Consider the following 20,956-nt stretch of genomic DNA (forward strand, 5'->3'; position numbering starts at 1 on the left):
ACAAAAGTTGTAAGATGGAGTAGGAGATGGAGACAAATTGACAAGTGTGATTCATTTTTGCGGAGAGAATGTGCAGGATTGATCGGCAGTAATATTTTGTACTGTTTTGCAGTAGGCCTACATCTAATTAGAATAAAAGATTGATGACGCTCGTGCAATATGTTTGCACAGAACTCTCTCTGGTGTACTGGGCTTTCTGAACTAAGCAGCAGATCAGCAGTGTGGTGAACAGAAGACGCAAAATAAGTAACGTGTTTAACAAGTAGCACAATTACAGTACATAGTGATACTGTAACATGATGGCCTGACTCTATACTTTTTCAAACTAGACCTAAATTGTGCTGCCATTATGACATCTGATGGTCTCAAAACATCAGAAAGAGAACTCAGCCACTAGGGAGCAGCATTAAACCAACCTTCCCTACTGTAAACTCTTTTAACATGAGAGACTGCTTTGCTGAACTGACAAATCACAATCACACACCATGACACCACAAAAAGAGCATAGTTGGTGACATATGTTTTGTAGCACTCAAACATCAGTTTGTTACTCACACATCCACATTCTCCTTTAAACATGATAGCTAAATATCTGGTGGCATGCCATTCAGAGAACTTTATTCATATCTGTATGAAGATAACGGCCCCTTGTCAATTGTAGTATCATACTAAACTTCGCATGTACCCAAAAGTCAACACATTGTGTTTTTCAACTATGGCTATAGAGAATCACATAAGAATATGATAGAAAGAGTAGAACACTTTGAGTGACTGCTTAATAACATAATATTATAAATATATAATATTTATATAATATAAAAATTAAATGTTTAAGATCTAAATCATCTGAACAATCTCCATATCAGCCTCATGAGGGCACTCATACAGTAAGACCTTTTCTGCTTTCATTGTAACAACACAAGTGATCAAACTGCCTTTCTCCTCCCACTGTTCATTTTGATTATTAATTAGCTGTTCCACATGGGCAGAGTCCACTCACAAATGAAGAGTGTGTGCTGGGTATATATATAGTCCATGGGGCATGCACACAGACTGTGTATGAGAGAGACAACAACTGTGAAACATGAACCTGTTTACTGTATGTGTCCTAATAGCAATATCAGTTGCAGGTAAGGTCCACTCACTTATAATTCTTGTCTTGCAGGCCATGTTGGAGCTAATTTAATTACAATAATACTTTCTCTTTTATTTGGCAGATTCCAATGGTCAGACACTGACTGAATCTGAGTCAGTGGTTCTTAAACCTGGAAACTCTCACAAACTGACCTGCACATACTCCGGGTTCAGCAGTGATCCTTCCATGGCTTGGATCAGACAACCTCATGGACAAGGGCTGGAATGGTTGGCTCGAATGCATCCAACTTCCAGTAGTTATACATACTATGCCCAGTCCATTCAGGGAAGGTTCACCATCTCCAGAGACAACAGCAAGAAGCAGATTTACCTGCAGATGAACGGCCTGAAAACTGAAGACTCAGCAGTGTACTACTGTGCTCTAGAGCCACAGTGAGATATACAGCTGAAGTGCAGTACAAAAACACGTCATATATTTACAGATCAGCTGATATGAGTAGTTCAGATAGGACCTATCCCTTCTGTAACATGTTATCACATAAAAGCCATAAAGTACCAAATACCTCCATTAAGTAAATATTTGTCAAATTGATGATCATCACATTATTTAATTACCCTGGAAATACAGAGTTCTCACAAAAGCACAATTTGAATTTGCTCAGCGAGTCTCTGACTCTGGCGATGAGTAACAATGCTCATTGCCTGCCCATGGAGCCAAGCTGCACAATCATATCGGTGTATCTGATATAGGTGGGCCAGAGGTGAGCTAAACAGATGAAGACAGCGTTGCGACGTCGAAGTCCAAAATCAGTCAGTAAACGTTGGTCACAGTGTTATCCAATTGTGTCAAAGTCCGGAATCAATCAGTAAACATTGGTCACAGTGTTATCCAATTGCGTGCAGTGATAATTTCAAATTCATGCTGGCCCCCGCCCCTCGAGTTGGGCCATTTTCATTACTCGTAGCCAGACCCTTAATCTTTCGGATTTGGGTCTGGATTTTCAGGCTAGTATTTAATAATTAACTCATTAAATATTGATTTACTCAACACTTGGTCTCCAGTAATGATACACATCAATCTATTGTTTTTTAAAAATATGGCATCACAGTTATTTATTCATTAATTCATTTATGTATGTATTTATTTATTTACTAATTTATTTTGATAGGGACAGAAACAATATACATATTTTGAAGATCCTAATTCTCCAAGGGTGTGACATTGGAATTTTAATTCTCTATGTCAAAAATGTTTATTATCATAAGCGTTATGAATTTGCAACAGAAATTTTGGTTATTCCTCTCACCTCTCATGGGATGCTTTTGTTTAACAAATGAGATGAAACAGTGTAAATGCTGCCTCTCTTTCACTGGGCTCAGTTGAACGTGCTCAGCCGGCCCCTGACACCAGCACACACAATGGTTCCCACCAGTGTCTTACTGTTGCTGACAGCTGCGTCCTGTAAGTCTCTGGAGAGTAGATTATAAACCATAAAACAGCAGTGGGCCTATCATTAGGCTACTATTGTTTTTATTATTATTGTTCTTTTATAAATGTGTCAATTGTTTGTTTGTTTAGTTTTTATACTGGAAATGTATTCAGGTGAACATTTCAATCTGATTCAGTCTGATTTTTCTTTCATTAGATGTCCAATCGAATGTTGAGCTCACACAGCCCAGTTCTGTGGTGATCAAGCCTGGAGACACACTGACCCTCACCTGTAAAGTGTCTGGATACTCTCTAACTACATGCTGTAACCATGCAACAGCATGGATCCGACAGCCTGCAGGGAAAACATTGGAGTGGATAATGGACATATGGGAGAATGCAGATACTTACAAGGCAGAGTCCCTGAAGAGCAAGTTCAGCATCTCTAAAGATCCCTCCAGCAGCACAGTAACTCTAACAGGGCAGAATCTACAGACTGAAGACTCAGCTGTCTATTACTGTGCCAGGCTACCCCACTGTGATAACAACCAGTAGAGGACCTGTGCAAAAACTCTGAATATTTCACACTGGTCATGTTAAGTTATGTCAGACTTGACATGCCATTTCCCCCTATAAATAAATGAACAAACAAAATAGCACACACTACGGAGGTATGCAAGATATTACTGTGCCAGACAACCCCACTGTGATGCCAACTAGTAGAAGACTTGCATAAAAACTGACACAACACACATGTTGGGGATAAATAAATAACAATGTTTTGGCTAATAGACAAATGCAAACAAATGACATCACTGAAAAACTGGAATTGTAGTATATACTGTATAATTATTACTATGGACAAGTGTTTAATATTGACAAATCGTATTTTTCGCTCATTCTACCAAAACAGGAAAATGGAAGGGATTTTTTTCTTCTGTACACGTAACAGTTCCAAAATATTGCCAATTCAATATCTGTGTATCCATGCTTGTGAGCTCAGGCACATACACCCAGTCACACCCAAATTGCCCACTTTCCCAACAAGTGGGTGTTGGAAGCTGGAAGTGTGTGTGTGTGTGTGTGTGTGTGTGTGTGTGTGTGTGTGTGTGTGTGTGTGTCTGTGTGTACTGTATGTGTGTGTCTGTGTGTGTGTGTATACAACTCCTTCAAATGATTTTAGTAAAATGAATCCACATAATCATATTGACAGGCTTGTTCATGGAAACCCAATATAAAATCATATCATGCAAACTCATGCGTCTTCATTACTTTATAAAGCCACAAGAGGGTGGTCAATGCAAAGTTAATACTTCTGTGAAGTATTCGTAATCACTGGGAGGTAAACTAGCATACATTCAGCTGACCCGTATTTGTGTAACCTGGATACCATTAATTTAATCTCTCCAGCTTTTGTAAATATTTCATGAATATCTTAAGTCTACATTGAATGTCACTTTACTATACAAAATAGTAAAGTAATTTGCTTGATCATGTTCTGTCTTTTTGGCACTGGAGTAGCCCATTGACTAACATGTGATGTGGTAAGGTAAGAGGTTTGGAACAAAAACGACAATGCTGCTTTGTGATTGTTGGACTTTTATTTTCACAAGTTGTCGTCGTTCTGTCTTCCACATTCATGAAAGGTTTTGTATGAATGTTGAGTCATGTCTCATGAAACAGTCATGAATGCTTTATGTGCAGTTTATGTCAGCTGCTATGAATGTGTTATGAACTCACCCATCAAGTAAAGTGTTACCCATTTTACTTACAGGTGGAAGAGGCCAGGACCGGGTTTCCCAAAAGCATCGTAAGCCTAAGATGGTCGTAAAGTCCCTTTTACGAACGTCTTAAGATTTGCCGACTGTTTCCCGAAACCGATGTACCGAGTAGCCTAAGCTAGCCTACAGTACCGAGTAAGTTACAGTATAGCCTAAGCCTAATATGTTCATAGGCTATATCTTTTAACATAAAAATGGTGCAACAATCTAATCTTAAATAATTACAACTATTTATGTATGTGTGTGGTATGTAGCCTGCTTGGGATGCTTACATGCAGATGTCAAAGTTTTTCTATTTTTGTATTGATGTGAATTAATGTGTAGATCCGAAGTTTAAACGTTAGGCGTAGCTGTGACGTGCAGTCACCTGACATCACCATAAAATTAGAGGATATTTCAGAACTATTAACGTGGCCAGCTCCCTTTAAGAGCATCTTAAGAGCAGTACACGCACATTCACGCTACGAGCATGTTCGGGAAACAGTCGGAAAAACCAAACGAGCAATCTTTAGATGAATCGTAGAGAACCCTAATATGTGCGTGTATCCATCATTATCGAGAAACCAGGGCCCATAGCCTCGTGAGGCCATCCTGATCTCGTGAGCTTCAGTTTTCCACTCGCAGATCAGTCTGGCATCTTTCCGATAGAGAAAATTTGGAGCAGATTGCCAAACAAACGGCAAATCAGTGTTGGTTTTGAGGCAGGTGACGCAATGAACAACATGACGGCATCCACAGATGAGATGGTATTCCTGGGGAAGTTGTGAAGCTATGAGTCTCAGCCATGCAGCTGGGAGGAATGAATGACACAGACATCCTCCACAGCCGATTCCAATCCATAATGGAGGAATATACTTTCTTCAGAAGTGTAGGGCCTACCGTGAAAACTTGGTGGGGATTGTCGTTGATGAGGTTCATGTCACATACAAATGGTAAGTTTAAAAACGTTAACGTTAGTTACGTTACCTAACTGAATTGTATGTTTAACGAAGGCATTAGAAGAACACTTTGTTTTGTTCATCTGAATGGTTGATTCGGCCCGTCGATAACCAACATAGGTGGTGATAGACAGATGGCTGATCCAATCAGCTAACCAGTATTTTCGCCCCTTCCCAAAAGTTCTCCAACGGAAAGTTCCCAGATGGACATGCAGAGCAAATGCGAACCATCCATCTGGCGGAGTCAGGTTACAGGGCCCACGGTACATCGTCATGCCAGTTCTTTGCTACTTGTGAGAGTCCTAGCCTGTGTGTACTGCCTGTGCAATAATTTTTCGGGGTGTACGTGTGCACTTAATGTAGCAGGATGGCCAATATTACCAATGTTTAACTCCATTGACCCAATATTACCAATGTTTAACTCCATTGACCCAAGGCTGCCAGTCTTATGACATGTTATTTTCTATATTTTTGATATGTTGCTGATTGGATCATAAATGGCCACAGCAATGAAGATGAATTCTGTGTATGAAAGGTGCTATACAAATAAAGCTTATTATTATTATTATTATTATAACGGTGCTAACACACAGTTGCGTTCCGTCACCGCACCGGGGGGGTGTAGCCTACTATGCAATTGCAAATGCCATGAAGTAGGCCTATAACCATAATTTGATTGGCTGATGCCTTCCGTTGCTCTCCCTCGGTGGAGCAAAAGTTGAACTTTTTGACGGAGCGACAGGAGCAACGCGACGCAAAGGACCCACAATTCAGTTCAGCAACGGTTGACGTAAGCCCATGTAAAGTGATGCGACATGAGATGCGTCTCCATCACTGCACTGCACGCAATTGTGTGTAAGCACCGTTACAGACTGACAGACAAACACCGGGCCCACTTTCAGTGTCCGAAGTTTTTAATGAGTTCTTTCCTAGACAGGTAACCAGTGTAAATTAATTTTTCAGCATAGGCCTATCAAATGACAACTACAGCTACTCATAACCTAGCATGATAACTACCGCAGTGTACTCTCTGCAACAAACCCATGGAGAAACACCTTCGACAGACACGTTTCTCCCACAAATTGTGAGTTGAAACATTCATCCAAACGCCAACACCTGTGCCACGCCCTCTCCCCGTGTATCCAGGGGTTCATAATCCATCCATGTCTATGTCTGTCAAATGTTTGGAATGCTGCAATTGACTGACTTAACTAATGACATGTTTGTGATTTTTAATAATATTTTTGAATGGTGGGAAATGTATGGAAATTCTGTTTGGTGGTCCCCCATAGCTGAAATCTGTTGTTTTATAAAAGGTTAGCATACATTTTGAAAAGCCACTTAACACCTATGGACAGTAAACTCCACACAACCATAAGAATGATTAGTGTTGAATGTCAAAGTCCAGAATGATTTTCAATATGCCTATTGTGAACTAGGTCACAATGAGTTATCATTTTTGAATTGTGGTTTCACAAAAAAAGTTTGGGGAACGCTGCTCTACACAGTGAAAACATCTGGTCGATAGAGATTTGTGCGCCATGTTTGCAGTCTTGAGAACAAGCATCAAAAAGAGTGATGTCAAGATGAAGTAAAAAGCATAAATGTGTCATAATTTAATTTTCCTACCAGTAAAATAGCATCACATTGAAAGATTATTTTACGTGTTCCTTGTATTCCAGTTCCTGTATTCCAGGGGGGGAATACAGTTTAGTATACTGTTTAGTTTCCCAAAAGTGGCCAATCATTTACAGTTTAAGTAGAACAGAAAGGACATATGACCAAAATGGATAATGGATACATGAGGGTTTTACCAATCCATAAGCCCACGTGAGGGTGGGCTATGCAAAGCTCTGTTACATCTTAACCATTTATAATGGCATGCTCAGCCCTTTCCTTTCAACCCTGTGAGTGTGACGTGACTGAGAAAATTGCAAAAGAGTGTCTATGTCATGGACCTTACATTATGGTGTTTCGTTTTTATCCTGATGGCAATTGAAAGTATGTCATGTCTATTGTGTAATGTTTATCTTAATGTGTAATTATGGTATTGTAACTTTTCATGTGTTTTTCTGTTCACAGGATGCAGAAGTCAGACACTGACTGAATCTGAACCAGTAGTCATCAGTCCTGGAGGATCTCACAAACTGACCTGCACAGCAACTGGGCTGACAGTCAGTGGCTACTGGATGTCTTGGGTCAGACAGGCTCCTGGGAAAGGGCTGGAATGGGTGGCAACTGAGGCTAATGGCACTCCATTTTATTCAAGCTCTGTCCAAGGAAGATTAACAGTTTCCAGAGACAATGGCAGGAAACAACTTTATCTGCAGATGAACAATCTGAAGCCTGAAGACACAGCTGTGTACTATTGTGCCCGAGAGTCACAGTGACACAAGAAGTAGTTTCACTGTACAAAAACAGACATCTGTCCAGATCCTGTTGCCAAACAGAATAGGTAGTTATAGGTTTTCACATTTTAGCAGAATAATTCTTCAATATTGTCAGCATGAGACAATACTGTATATTTTCTCATTACATTGTGATTATTTCAGTTTGAGTGTTCTATCTATTATAATTATGACCACCGCGCAGCGAACCATTGTTTTTCGATTTGATCTGTAGCCCCCCCGCTGGACTGGACCCCCCGAAAGGAGGGTAGGGCGGACACAGTTTTCTGTGAATATCTCGAGAACCATAGGGTTTAGGAGGACCACCTTTTTTTTGTATGTTGATCTTAAGGGGCCATGTCAACCCATTCCATAACCACTCATTTCATGTATAGCGCCACCTAGTTAAAAACGATAAAGTAAAAATGAGGTGTTGTAATCACAGGTATCTGTGACCTAACATGGTCAAAACTGCACGAAATTGGAAGTGTAGGATCATTATGACACCCTCTGAATGCACGCCAAGTTTCGTGGAATTCCATTCATGGGGGGCCATATAATTAATTAATTTATGTGTACATTTAGTGACCGTACACCAACAGAGTTTTCTGTGAATATCTTGAGAACCGTAGGGCCTAGGATGACCAATTTTTTGCATATGTTTACCTCCAGGGGTCATGTTAACCAATTCCATATTGGTTAACATGACCCCTGGAGGTAAACACATGTGCATAAACAGATATTCAAACACACACATACATTCAGTAATCATACGTATGACACATACACACACAGTAGATATATGGACACATGCATGCACATGCACACACACAGGCACACCCACAAGCACATGCACGCACGCACACACACACACACACACACACACACACACACACACACACACAAACACGTACACGCACACATGCACACAATTGAACAATTTCTCAGAATTATGAACAGGCAAGATGGGGGTGGGGTTGTATAAAATGTATTTTACATGTGAAATCTATGAACTAATCATGTTTTGGTACTTCTTGTCTAGCAGATACCAGTGAGAATTGAGTGTGCATAATGCAATTCAGTGAGACAGTTAGAATCATATATGCCTTTCACCAGCCAGCAGCCAGACCAAAGATACCCTGACTTTGTTGAATTACTGAAGCTAAGCAGGAACAAAGTAGGAAATTAACACAATTTGACAAGCGTGACTTATTTTTGTGGAATAAATGTGCTGGACTGGGCGGCGGTCATATTTTGTACCGCTCTGCGGTACATCTAGTTATTCATCATAAATACAAATTACGAATAATCATCAATGTCCTAAAACATGAAAAGCATCCTCAGATGCACTTTCTGACTAAAGTGTCCTTAGAGCCCTTTATAAAGCCTCAAGAGGGCGGTCTATGCAAAGTTACAGTGTCATGCCCATAATATCCCATGCCCATACCAGGTGTTGAGAGATTCACCAGCACTCTCCAGCAATTACACACCACAATGGCAGAAAGGATTTGTTTCCATCTTCTTCTCGTGTTGGTGTACATGCAGGGTACAGTAATAACTTCTTTAATTGCAGGCATTTTCAGTGCATTCTGCTGGTTTAGCTCTTGATCTACACTGATCTTCTACCTATTTTGTTTTTATAGATGTAATACTTTTTTTTACCTTAAACGGTCAGTTATAATTTGTATGTGTGTTCTCTCAGGAATTACATGTGAGGAGAGAATGGATCAGTCTCCTGATCAGGTGAAGAGACCAGGAGAGACGGTTAAGATCTCCTGTAAAATATTTGGGTTTAACATGACAGACTACAACATGCACTGGATCAGACAGAAAGCAGGAGGACCTCTGGAGTGGATTGGACTAATGGACACTGGAAGCAACGATGCTACTTATGCAGTCTCTGAAAGGCCAGTTCACCCTGACTGAGGACGTCTCCACCAGCACACAGTACTTAGAGGCCAAGAGTCTGAGAGAAGAGGACACTGCTGTTTACTACTGCGCTCGACAGGCACAGTGACTGAAGCTGGTGAAGCAGCTGTACAAAAATGTGTCATGAAAATATCAAGCAAAATCTATACATTATGATTGTTTTTAGATGCAGGATGTAGGATTCCTCTCTCATATATATCCATGTGTGTGTGTGTGTGTGTGTGTGTGGTGTGTGTGTGTGTGTGTGTGTGTGTTTACGTCTTTTGTTACTGAACATGTTATTTTAATTGAGTTGTAAAGGGAACTAATGAAATAGATGTTCTTGTTGAATTTAAAGGAAATTATACAGGTTTTCAGGTATACACAGCTGTCTGTGAAGAGGTCATACAATTCCAATTTCAAGCACAATTCCATTTCCAATTTCAAGCACAAAAGGAGATTCTTTCTTTTTATTCTTTCACTAAATCTGCATACAAAACTGTACAGACTTATTACAAATCTGATCTATCAAGACTCTCTCAACACTACTGTATCTGCAACAGTGAATGTGCAGGCTGTTGTTTTTACTGTAATAACATGGGATTGGAGTTCTGAAGATAGTGCGTAAATACAAACCTAAGAACCTCAATCTAAGATTGTACATTGATGAAAAAACCTGGAGCTGCAGTAAATGAGAAATGAACAAGGATTGATTTAGACACATTTGGCACAATTTATGTCCAGTCTCCTCTCAGTCGGTTCCCCATATCCAAAAACACCTCCGCTTGGAAAGTTGGAAAGCTGAGGATATGGCTGTTTGTTTTCATGCTCTGGTGGTACAATGGCACATAAGGGACCAACGTGGGGTGCAAAAATAAGCCTAATGCCAACCAACAAACCAACACTACAGGCATTCAGGCTGGCATCTTGCATACTGTTTCAGAAGACAGAATATTAATAATGAATAGTGACTGCCTGGCCCAGTTTCATGCAATTTCACTTGCACCATTTTCATGAAATATCTTAATCTGGCGATGGGAGATAGTGATGGAATGTGTCATACTTTGTTTTGTAACCTGTCCTGTAATACCCTATTCTGGCAGTAGGGGGCAGTGATAGAGTTTGATAATTAGGTGCTCCATACTGACATGACGTGAGCAGCGTATTCAAAGTTACCGCAATCTCGCCAACTCATATAAGCTACTTTAACCATCATAAGCATGCTTTTTAGAACTGATTGTGTGATATCTCATTTGGATTGGTTTACAATACATAATTACAATGGAAATAAAAACTATTTGCTGCACTATTGTAATTTTGGTCTATGCTGGCAGTAAGTGTGATAATAATTTGACGTATGACCCTGTGATTACTATGTTGTGATTCTATTTTAACTATTTTAATTATTCATTTAATTCTGTTCCATTTCACTTACAGGTGGAAGAGGCCAGGCACTGACTGAATCTGAGTCAATGGTTCTTAAACCTGGAAACTCACAAACTGACCTAAACACGTTAGGATCAGACAGGTATCTGGAAAACAGTGATAATGACTATCATACATATCCTCTAGCAGTGGTACTATATGAAGATTGAAGACACAGCTGTGTATTACTGTGCCAGATAAACACTATGTGTGGCTGGAGCGCTTTACAAAAAGTATTGCCAGTAATGCTTTAACAATATCATGGGCACTCGTGTGTTTGTCAATCATAACAGAATGAAAAATAAAATGAGTCATCATGTTGTGAAAATACTGTGGTAACATATATATGAGATAAAATGAAATTAAAAGAAAAGTAAATAAATAATATAAATAAATAATTGCAGTAAAGCAACAGGATGTAGATATTTTATTTGTTTACCACAAACTGTTAGCCTAGAAATCTAGACGCACCCTAGCGGCGGCAAATTAATTTGCTCAGCCTGTACGTCTAGTATCAAACCATAGGGATTTCTACTGGCTAACACCGTGGATGTTATTCAATCACAGCGCTCTATTTTGTTAGAGAGTCTTAAGGCGGGCTTAACAGGATAACGACAGTCCTGCGACTGTGAACAACAAGGAAGGTGGCTATGGCGAACGAAGAGCGGTTGTTTGAATCGGCGTTGGCGTCAACTTTGGAGGAGTTGGACTTGTGCTTTTCTTTGAAAGTTGAGCAACACAATGCACTTAAGTCATTACTTTCGAAGAAGGATGTATTTGCCGTTTTGCTGACCGGATACGGATATGGTCGTAGCGCTGGCCTATTGCATGCCTAGGCAGTTTGAAAGACAATTCTCTGCCCGCCCCTTGGATTAAGCGAGGTGAATGGTTCGATTCCAGACTATACATTTCAATGATACTGTATAGGATGGCCTGCCAGGCTAACAAACTGTATGAATGGTGCAGTGAAATAGAACATGATACTCAACTACTAAACTTTCTCAGTAAACTCTAGGGGTGTAAATGTACACATATTCGTACCGAACCGTTTAGGTACATCTGACCAATTGAAAGATCATAATGTGTTATGGATTAATCATGGATTGCAAATCACATAAGGGTTGATCACATTATAAAATGGTATTCAAAGGTGGCTATAACAACTCATGGAGATGTTTACATATTTATAGAATATAGGATATTGATCCTATACCATTAATATTCAGATTGATTTTATGGTCTGGCATGTCAGAATATTCAAATGACTTCAGCCTCACCCTGCCCTCTCTGTATTTAATGTGAAGTGGTGTCTCTGTCTCTCAGTTCAAACAGCTTGAGGTCTGAGTGGCAGCCCTGACCTGCTTTTCTTGAAGACACATCATGTTTCCCACATCTCCCCTCTTGCTGTTGCTGGTTACTGTGTCAAGTAAGTTACTCAGTTAATTACACATTTAATGAGTAATCTTTAATCATATCTTTTGATTATCTCTGCATATGATATGATCATTATTGTTCACAGGTGTCCATTGTCAAGTTCAGCTCAATCAACAAAGCTCTGTGGCCACACAGCCAGGTCAAGTGTTGACCCTGTCCTGTGGTGTTTCTGGATATTCTCTCACTGATAGAAGCTACTGTACTCACTGGGTAAAGCAGCATGCTGGAAAAGCACTGGAGTGGATTGGGTGTGTGTGTGGTAGCGGCAATGTCTACCACAGTGAAAAACTGAAGAACAAGTTTAGCGTCTCCAGAGACACTTCCAGCAGCACTGTGAATCTAAAGGGACAGAGCCTGCAGACTGAAGACTCAGCTGTTTACTACTGTGCCCGAGAGTCACTGTGCTGCAAAACATCACCACTACAGAACAAAAACTTGATTCATTCAAATCCCATTTTTTAATTGACTGGAACTTTTTACCATCCATCTAAGGACATCACCGCATATCGTTGACTCAAAACACAAATAACAACCAATGCAAATATGGACACACATTAGAATGAGAATGAGACCATCATTATGTCTCTCTTCAGACTGTCATGGGAATTCAGCGGCAGGCCATATCATGATGTATGGAAAAAGGAGTGTTGGTTTAGATTTATTGAGGAAATTACAGAATTAAATATTTGCATCATTACCAACTTAACCTATACACTGGTTGCAATAGGTCTCGTTTCATAGACAAAAACTGGAAGTGATATTTCAACATAATTTTGAACCAGTGTGAGCTGTAAAATACACTTGCTGGAAGTCAACACTGAAAAACCACAATCAATATATTCAAAATTCAGTCTTGTTTTCTCAAAAAGCTAGTCAAATATAGGCCCCAGTTGTGGCGCAACTGGCCGGGGGACCTGCACCGTACGCCGGCGACCCGGGTTCGATTTCCGCCCCGTGGTCCTTTCCGGATCCCACCCAGACTCTCTCTCCCACTCACTTCCTGTCATTCTCCACTGTCCTATCAAATTAAAGGCATAAAAAGCCCAAAAAATATATAAAAAAAATAAAAAAACTTAGTCAAATATTTGGATAATGTTTACATTTAAAGATACAACTGTATTCAAACAATCTGATAGGCTTATCATTGCACAGCTAGAGATACATCTAAATCTTATTTTATTTTTTAAGCTATTTATTTTCATACAGAGTAATTGTCACTCAACAGATGTCCCTGTACAATTGCAATTTGTATCAGCACAGGTATATATGGCATGTACAAACATATAAAATCAAGAGAAGTCATACTATAAAAACAAAAAACTTGTAATTGCGGTCGGATTGCAAGTTGATGATGCCGGGACTGGTTAACGGACTACATTAGATTATATAATGTTAGATTTTTATCATATTCCAATGCAGAATAAAACACATTCCCACTGGTCTGTTTCATGCAAAGCCAGGAAGAAACCACCGTTTTCACATAATATCAAAAAGGCCTAAACTCCAGATTGTCCAGATATCTCCCATGCAAACCAACTAGCATCAGGCCGGCTCTCTTGTAATACCACATTATACTATGTGAGATGGTTGTATTACAGTTTTTTCTGATTGCTTAAGCACATTTTTTGTAACTATGGCTTTTTTTTGCAAAACTCTACACACAAATAGGAAAACCTTTCACTAAATCAGCAAAACATTGTAGTTCTCTTGCAAAAGCTAACACACCTTGCTTAACTCTTCACACCTTTGTAAAAATGGTGTAAACAGTGGTGTAAACAGTAAACACAAGCCATCACAATAATAAGCACACAATGTGCCAACTACACACTGATGGTATGAATAAAAAACACATCTGGCTTTTGCTTTCTTTGTGCACAAGGTAGACTATGTCAGTTTGAGGTCATACTTTTGTCATAGTTCTGTAAACATCCAGGGATCCAAACTTCAAGTATTGGTGTTTATTTACACACATCAAAACAAACACAAGTGTGTTTTTCCAAGTCAAAACACAAAATAGCAATTTCACTGAGACAAAAAAATCAGTCTACATCGTGTCGTCTCTGTCAAAATTTCGTCTACATCACATGCAATGTTCTAGTCCAAGGCATCAGGGAAAATATATTCTGGAATGCTGTATCCAGGCCTGACATGCCAATATCCCCACATGTAGACTGATTTTTTGCCTGTAAAAGGGCTATTTCTTTCTCTTCTTACCCTTCCTTTTTCCCCTCCTCGTGCTCCTCTTGCTCCTCCTTGTCCTCTTCCTCTAACTTCACTTCCTTGTCCTTGTCATCCTCTCCCTCTCACTTCTTCACCTCTGCATCCTCTTCCTCCTCTTCTTCCTCCTACTTCTTCACCTCCACGTCTTACTGTATTCTTCGGCCTCCTGCAATTCTTACTCTTCTCACTCTTCCTGCTCCCTCCATTGTACCCATTGTACATTACCTGTGGCTTATTTATAGTGCTCACACTAGGCTGATTGCAAAGTGAACTAATTATCTAAAACAGTTTTCACATGAGAAAGTGTGCCAGAGAGTTGGAAAAATAGTGTAAATAGTGTAAACAATGATTTGCTAGGAGTGTGTTGATCATTTGGAAATTGAGTGTAAAGCAGTGAGTTGTGTTTACAGTTCCGCAAGAAGAGTGCTGTGCAGTGGATTGTGCCTCCAGTTGTGCAAAGTGTGTATTACAAAATTGCAAACTGAGTGCAAAGCAGAGTTTGTGCTTTTAGTTTTGCGAACTCAGTGAGTGGTTTTGCTATAAGAATTAATAGTTTTAGAAATTGTGCTATAAGAGTCACAGTTGTGTTTAAGCATTCAGAAAAAAACTGTAAATACAAATATAAGTAAATACAAAAATGTTGTGTGGTTGTGTTCAAGACAACTTGAAACCTACAGAATTACACATAGTTCCTTTAAAGGTGGCTGGTTCCTCTGTTGCTGTGGTCACTAGAGGGCAGCAAAGCTCCCTACTACTCCTGGGCCCTGAAGCATGTGTCTCCCACCTCTCTGTTTCTGTTACTGACAGCTGCATCCTTTGTGACTGCTGGATGTGTGGAAGGGTAACCTTTTGGAACTTAATATACTGGCAGTTTTTTTTTTTACTTCGTAATGATACTGAACACTTCTGAGCACTCTCAAAGACTCAGCTCCGGACTCTCTGGTCTCCATTTCAAATCTTTCCACACTTACATGCATGGGTGGTGATTCATGCAATGTTCATAGTTTAAGGTCACAATTTGACAGCTTATTCCTTTGACCAGGAGCAGGGCACTTCAGGTTCAGAGAAAGATATACAGGGCGTTTTGTTGGGGAAGCAGAGGAAAGTAAAGAAGATAACCACATTTTTGACCAAATTTATAAAACACAAGGCTTCAAATATGGTGGGAAAAATACCAAAAGGGAATGTATTTTAAAATGATAAAGCATAGAGACATAGATGAGGTAGTCAGTGAGAACACATTATCCAATGCATTAAAACAAAAAAAAGGTACTTAAAGCAATAGAGCAGTTCATGTGCAAATTATATTGCAGTGTGAAAGAGGAAGTTATGCAAAGTAGCATCATTGCTTAATAGTACATTTCATAACCTACAGTACACATTTACTTCAGTAGTAAGTACACATTCCACTGCAATAATGAGAATACAGGCAATTAACCTGTTCACTAATATTTTTTAATGCTGGTAGTAATATAAGGTAAAGCATACTATGTTTTAGAGGTTAGCACAATAACATTATAGCAAAACCTGTTTATATTGTTTGTACTTAATCAAAGCAATTGATTATGATGTATTATTTTCCAAGGTATTGTCTGTGATGAGATCAGACTGGATCAGTCTCCTGCTCAGGTGAAGAGACCAGGAGAGACAGTTAAGATCTCCTGTAAAATATCTGGATTCACAATGACAAGCTACTGGATACACAGGATCAGACAGAAACCTGGAGGACCCCTGGAGTGGATTGGGAGAATGAATCAGGGCACTGTGCATCAGGCAGTCTCTGAAAGTCTGTTGAGAGTCTCTGAAAGGCCAGTTCACCCTGACTGAGGACAGATCCATCAGCACACAGTTCTTGGAGGCCAAGAGTCTGAGAGCAGAGGACACTGCTGTTTACTACTGCGCTCGACAGGCACAGTGACTGAAGGTGCCGAAGCAGCTGTACCAAAACCCAAAGCATCTGACCTGGCCTGGTAAACAGTGATGTAATGGATGTCAATGTAACTGTTTGAAAGTTATATTTTCAATCTATTACAGTTCGAAAGTAAGCCCTAAATGAACCCGTCAAATTCACAGTATTATTTTTGTCTCAATATGGCAACTCTATTAGACATAGGCCTACAGGTTTTTCTCAGTAGAGTCTATACTCTCATTCAAAATTATTACCCAGAGAGAAGAAATACTCTTTTCTGATTGGCTGGTGGGATGGCTATTAATTCTGAATAATGGGACACCTATGAAGTAGATCCTGTAAAAACAAAGTTTAATCACCGTTCCATATCAATGCTTATGAATAATAACTATAGCACTCACTCTCTTGAGCACCTTACCATGCACACAGAACTACAGGCCAGTCTCGGCCCTGTCACTGCAAGCGTCTCATGCTTGATCACCCTCAAGCACACTGTAGATTTTTTTAATTTAATTTATATAGTATATTTAGTATTTTGTTTTGTTTGTTTTTCTTATCTTCTACTGTCTCTATTGTACAGTGGAGTTTGGTTATATGTTTATACTTATACTTATATTTACCATTTCTGCTGTAAGTGCATGTTGTGTGTGATGTCTGTATGCTACTGAGACCTTTGAATTTCCCCTTGGGGATCAATAAAGTATCTATCTATCTATCTATCTATCTATCTATCTATCTATCAACCATAGTAGGACGACAGTTAAGCCTGGAAGCTTGCCTTCCTTGGAGGAAGGATTACACATATGTATTTTATCCAAAGGAACTTACAGTACTGTACAACACAATATACATTTCCATCAGTATGGAAGCTTCGTGGATGATGAGCCCATTATATTAGTGTTCGTGAATGTACGTCTGTAAATGTTTAGTGAGTCTCAGAATATTAATTAACTGTCGTTCTGTGCACCTGAACATTCCATGTCACATGTCTCCCTTGCTAGTAGGGCTGACAGTGATGGTATAGGAATGATGCATGTAATATAGCCCATTCAACTACTTATTTTTATTTTGCTTGTGCAGATGCTGTTTTATGTATGCCAGTGCCTGAAGGCATGTTTTGTTTGAACTTTTCCTAAAGGAATAAATGTGATAAGCCAGTTTTGGTCTCAGTCCCTTCACCGTCTGACTAATAGTTTAGTTATATATTACTAATATATTAATAAAGCTTAAAGGTGCCATGTGTAAGAATTGAGGTAAAAATATCCAAAAGATGAGCTACACGCATCAAAAGAATGAGAAGAAATAAGGGCGATGATGTCAAGGGATAATAACAAGGTATAGTGCTGCAGCGATATCAACCTGAATTAGCATGCTAAATTACTAGCCACAGCCCGACAGGTGTCATAATACCAGTTTCGGCCATGGGAGGCAGTATGCGGACAACATAACCGCTAGGCAAACTGCAATACACGAATCTCGGTTGTTACTCTAGGGTAAACCAGCTCACTTTCTGGAGGTATACTGCCCCCATCTTTTATGGAATGTGGAGTATGAATTGATTTTTGGCGGACATTACACATGGCACCTTTAACCAACTTTATTATAAGGGTCCCCCATACTGATAGTTATATATTACTAATATATTAATTAAGCTTAACCAACTTTATTATAAGGGGCCCCTCGCTGATAGCTATATACTACTAATATATTAATTAAGCTTGAACTTTATTGTAAGGGTCCTGGGGAGTGGTTCATATTGGGAAAGGCAGAAGCACAGTTGAATAACAATTAGTTAAATAATAATATGTAAATAACGTTTCTATTAACATATAGTTTGTAAATAAACATTTAACATTTAAATGATGTAAGAAATAACTTAATTAGTGCCAAAAAGACATTTAGTTAACTATTAACAAATATTAATACAATATTAGTTAATAGATTTGTTAAAACATTAACATCCAGATTTTATGCGAACAACTAATATTTAATGAATGAATGGGCCTTCCCAACGTTCGGTGGTCTGCTAATTCTCAATAACAGACCGTTGCTAAGTATAACAGACCGCTGTCAAGGAAAATGGGCTTTGTGCTTCTAATTTATGTCTTTCATAATTACTGCGCAAGGACTGGAACTTCATTCAAAAGTGAAAGCAGACGGTTGATCAGCTGTGTTCTAAAGAATGTTTGATTCAAGTTCAGCGTGTGCTATTGCGAACTATTTGTTTCTCACCAAAAGCCAGGATGAAACGGTAACAAATAGGCTATAGCCTAGGCTCTGTACAGTAGGCTAAAGAGTCACATCGTGGAGAGTTTATTGTTTCGTTTTGGTAGCCGTGTAATAAGCGGAATAATGTATAGAACGCCGGCCGTTATTGGGAAAGTAAGTCCCTTCAGGGCGGCGTTCTATACATTATCCCTTACTTAATAAAGGGTTAGGTTTGTTTGCTATTTATTATGGCACCTTATTATGGAGTGTTACCGAATTATCTATAATTTAAGTAAGATTTAAAACAACTGAGTATTTTTTAAGTCCTTTTTTTTGCCATAGGATTTTTGGAAGCACTTTTTCTTTGATGTACAGCACTTCAAACATCATAAGGGTGGCAAAACCACGTCCACTCCAACTCTTCTGGTTTTGAGCTCCAACACTGAGTCCTCCCACTAAGGGGGACTGGCATGCAAAAATGAGGATGTGATGTGTGGGTACTGTATATAGCTCATGAGAAATTCACCCCATACATGAGAAAGATTATTACACACACTGAAGAATGGATATGTTAATTGCCTTCCTCTTAATAGTAATATCCATCACACGTAAGAACTATGAATCTATTGTCTAATGGTTATTATCTGTTTGTAAATGGCTCTAACATCAGTCTTGTTTTATCTTTGACAGAATCCAGTGGTCAGACACTGTCTGAATCTGAATCAGTGGTTCTTAAACCTGGAAACTCCCACAAACTGACTTGCACATACTCTGGATTCAGCAGTGATCCTTACATGGTTTGGGTCAGACAGGCTCCTGGGAAAGGGCTAGAATGGTTGGCTTACATTTACCCTGCGAGTAACTATATATATTACTCCCAAACTGTTCAAGTAAGATTTACCATCTCCAGAGACAACAGCAAGAAGCAGCTGTATCTGCAGATGAACAGTCTGAAGACCGAGGACACGGCTGTGTATTACTGTGCCAGACAGTCACAGTGGCACAATATGCTGCAGAGATGAACAAAAACATCAGACCCCACTATTACCATTGTGTTATTTATTTGGCCTCTCCCTCTATGTATTTTGCCTTCCCCCACTGTGTGTGCAATACTCAACATTCCATTTAATATCCTTGTAATGATGATGAACAAAAAAATATGTATTTACATAAAAACTGTTAATGCATCAATTAATGTTTGTTGTGTGTAGGGCCGTATTAAGCCCTTCTGTGTACACACACAAACCCACACATAAACACGCATGTGATCCCAGCACACTTGATTTTAGAACGTGTTTCACCAAACAAAGTGAACACATAGGCCTTACTTTTTTATCTAAGTTTAGTACAAAACTGTTCATTCTACGCTCATTCATGTCCAGCCCCTCTGCTGTTTTACACAGCAATTTGTTATGCAAAGCTGACAAACACCCACCCAGTTTCCAGTTAAAGGAGGCTGGTTCCTCTGTTGCTGATGTCACTAGAGGGTAGTGATGGTAATTTTGATACCATAGATTTAATAGAGACCCAGTCAGACCAATACTATGAAAAATCAGGAACAGAGTTTATTTACAATGATGTGCATCAAGGGAGAGACAGCATGACTTCACCCAAAGATCCATCAGCTGCTCTAACTAGACAAGGAAATAGTTCGGGTTTAAGTATCCTTCCAGGCTGACAGGAGATGGCGTTGGTCATCCCATCTTACGTGGACTACACTGAATCAGACTCTGATTAGTGGCAACCTGGCAATCCGGAGCAGATAGCTACTGACACAGCCATGCAGAACAGTGAAACACTGCAAAGTCATAATATTCCCACTTATCTCTAACTACAGTCACACACAGATATACACAGGGACAGTACAGATATCATACAGTCATTACATAGAATCATACTTTTAGTATCAAAGTGACCCACTAATGAGAAATGCAGAACATTAACCCACATATTGGAATATTGGACATAATGCAGAACATTAAACCACATATTGGAATATTGGACATAATGTTCTATTCCACTTTCTCTCAGTAGCAAAGCTCCCCAACACTCCTGGGCCCCTGCAGAAGCATGTCTCTCACCACTCTGATTCTGTTACTTACATAAAAAGTGGTGAATATATGGTACCTTGTACTGCCATGTCAAATAACCTGGTCTTTTTATTTCTCTAGATGTGCAATGTGTTGTTGACTTCACCCAAGCAAGCTCAATGGTCTTCAAGC

General features: G+C 39.4%; 2 protein-coding genes and 2 gene segments (V, D, J or C); all 4 read left to right on the forward strand.

The window, feature by feature from the left end:
* Positions 1-20,956, forward strand: part of LOC121704901 — a 589,105-nt gene that overhangs the window by 420,257 nt on the left and 147,892 nt on the right. The gene's annotated exons all lie outside the window — the stretch shown is intronic.
* Positions 1-20,956, forward strand: part of LOC121704686 (immunoglobulin alpha-2 heavy chain-like) — a 249,438-nt gene that overhangs the window by 121,185 nt on the left and 107,297 nt on the right. The window lies entirely within an intron of this gene.
* On the forward strand, positions 1,066-1,644 carry LOC121704713. The segment is given in 2 exon segments: positions 1,066-1,130; positions 1,218-1,644. Coding segments are annotated over 2 exon segments (360 nt in total).
* On the forward strand, positions 9,132-16,535 carry LOC121704715. The segment is given in 3 exon segments: positions 9,132-9,176; positions 16,203-16,381; positions 16,416-16,535. Coding segments are annotated over 3 exon segments (306 nt in total).

The sequence above is a fragment of the Alosa sapidissima genome, chromosome 3 (assembly GCF_018492685.1).
Source record: "Alosa sapidissima isolate fAloSap1 chromosome 3, fAloSap1.pri, whole genome shotgun sequence".
NCBI lineage: Eukaryota > Metazoa > Chordata > Actinopteri > Clupeiformes > Clupeidae > Alosa > Alosa sapidissima.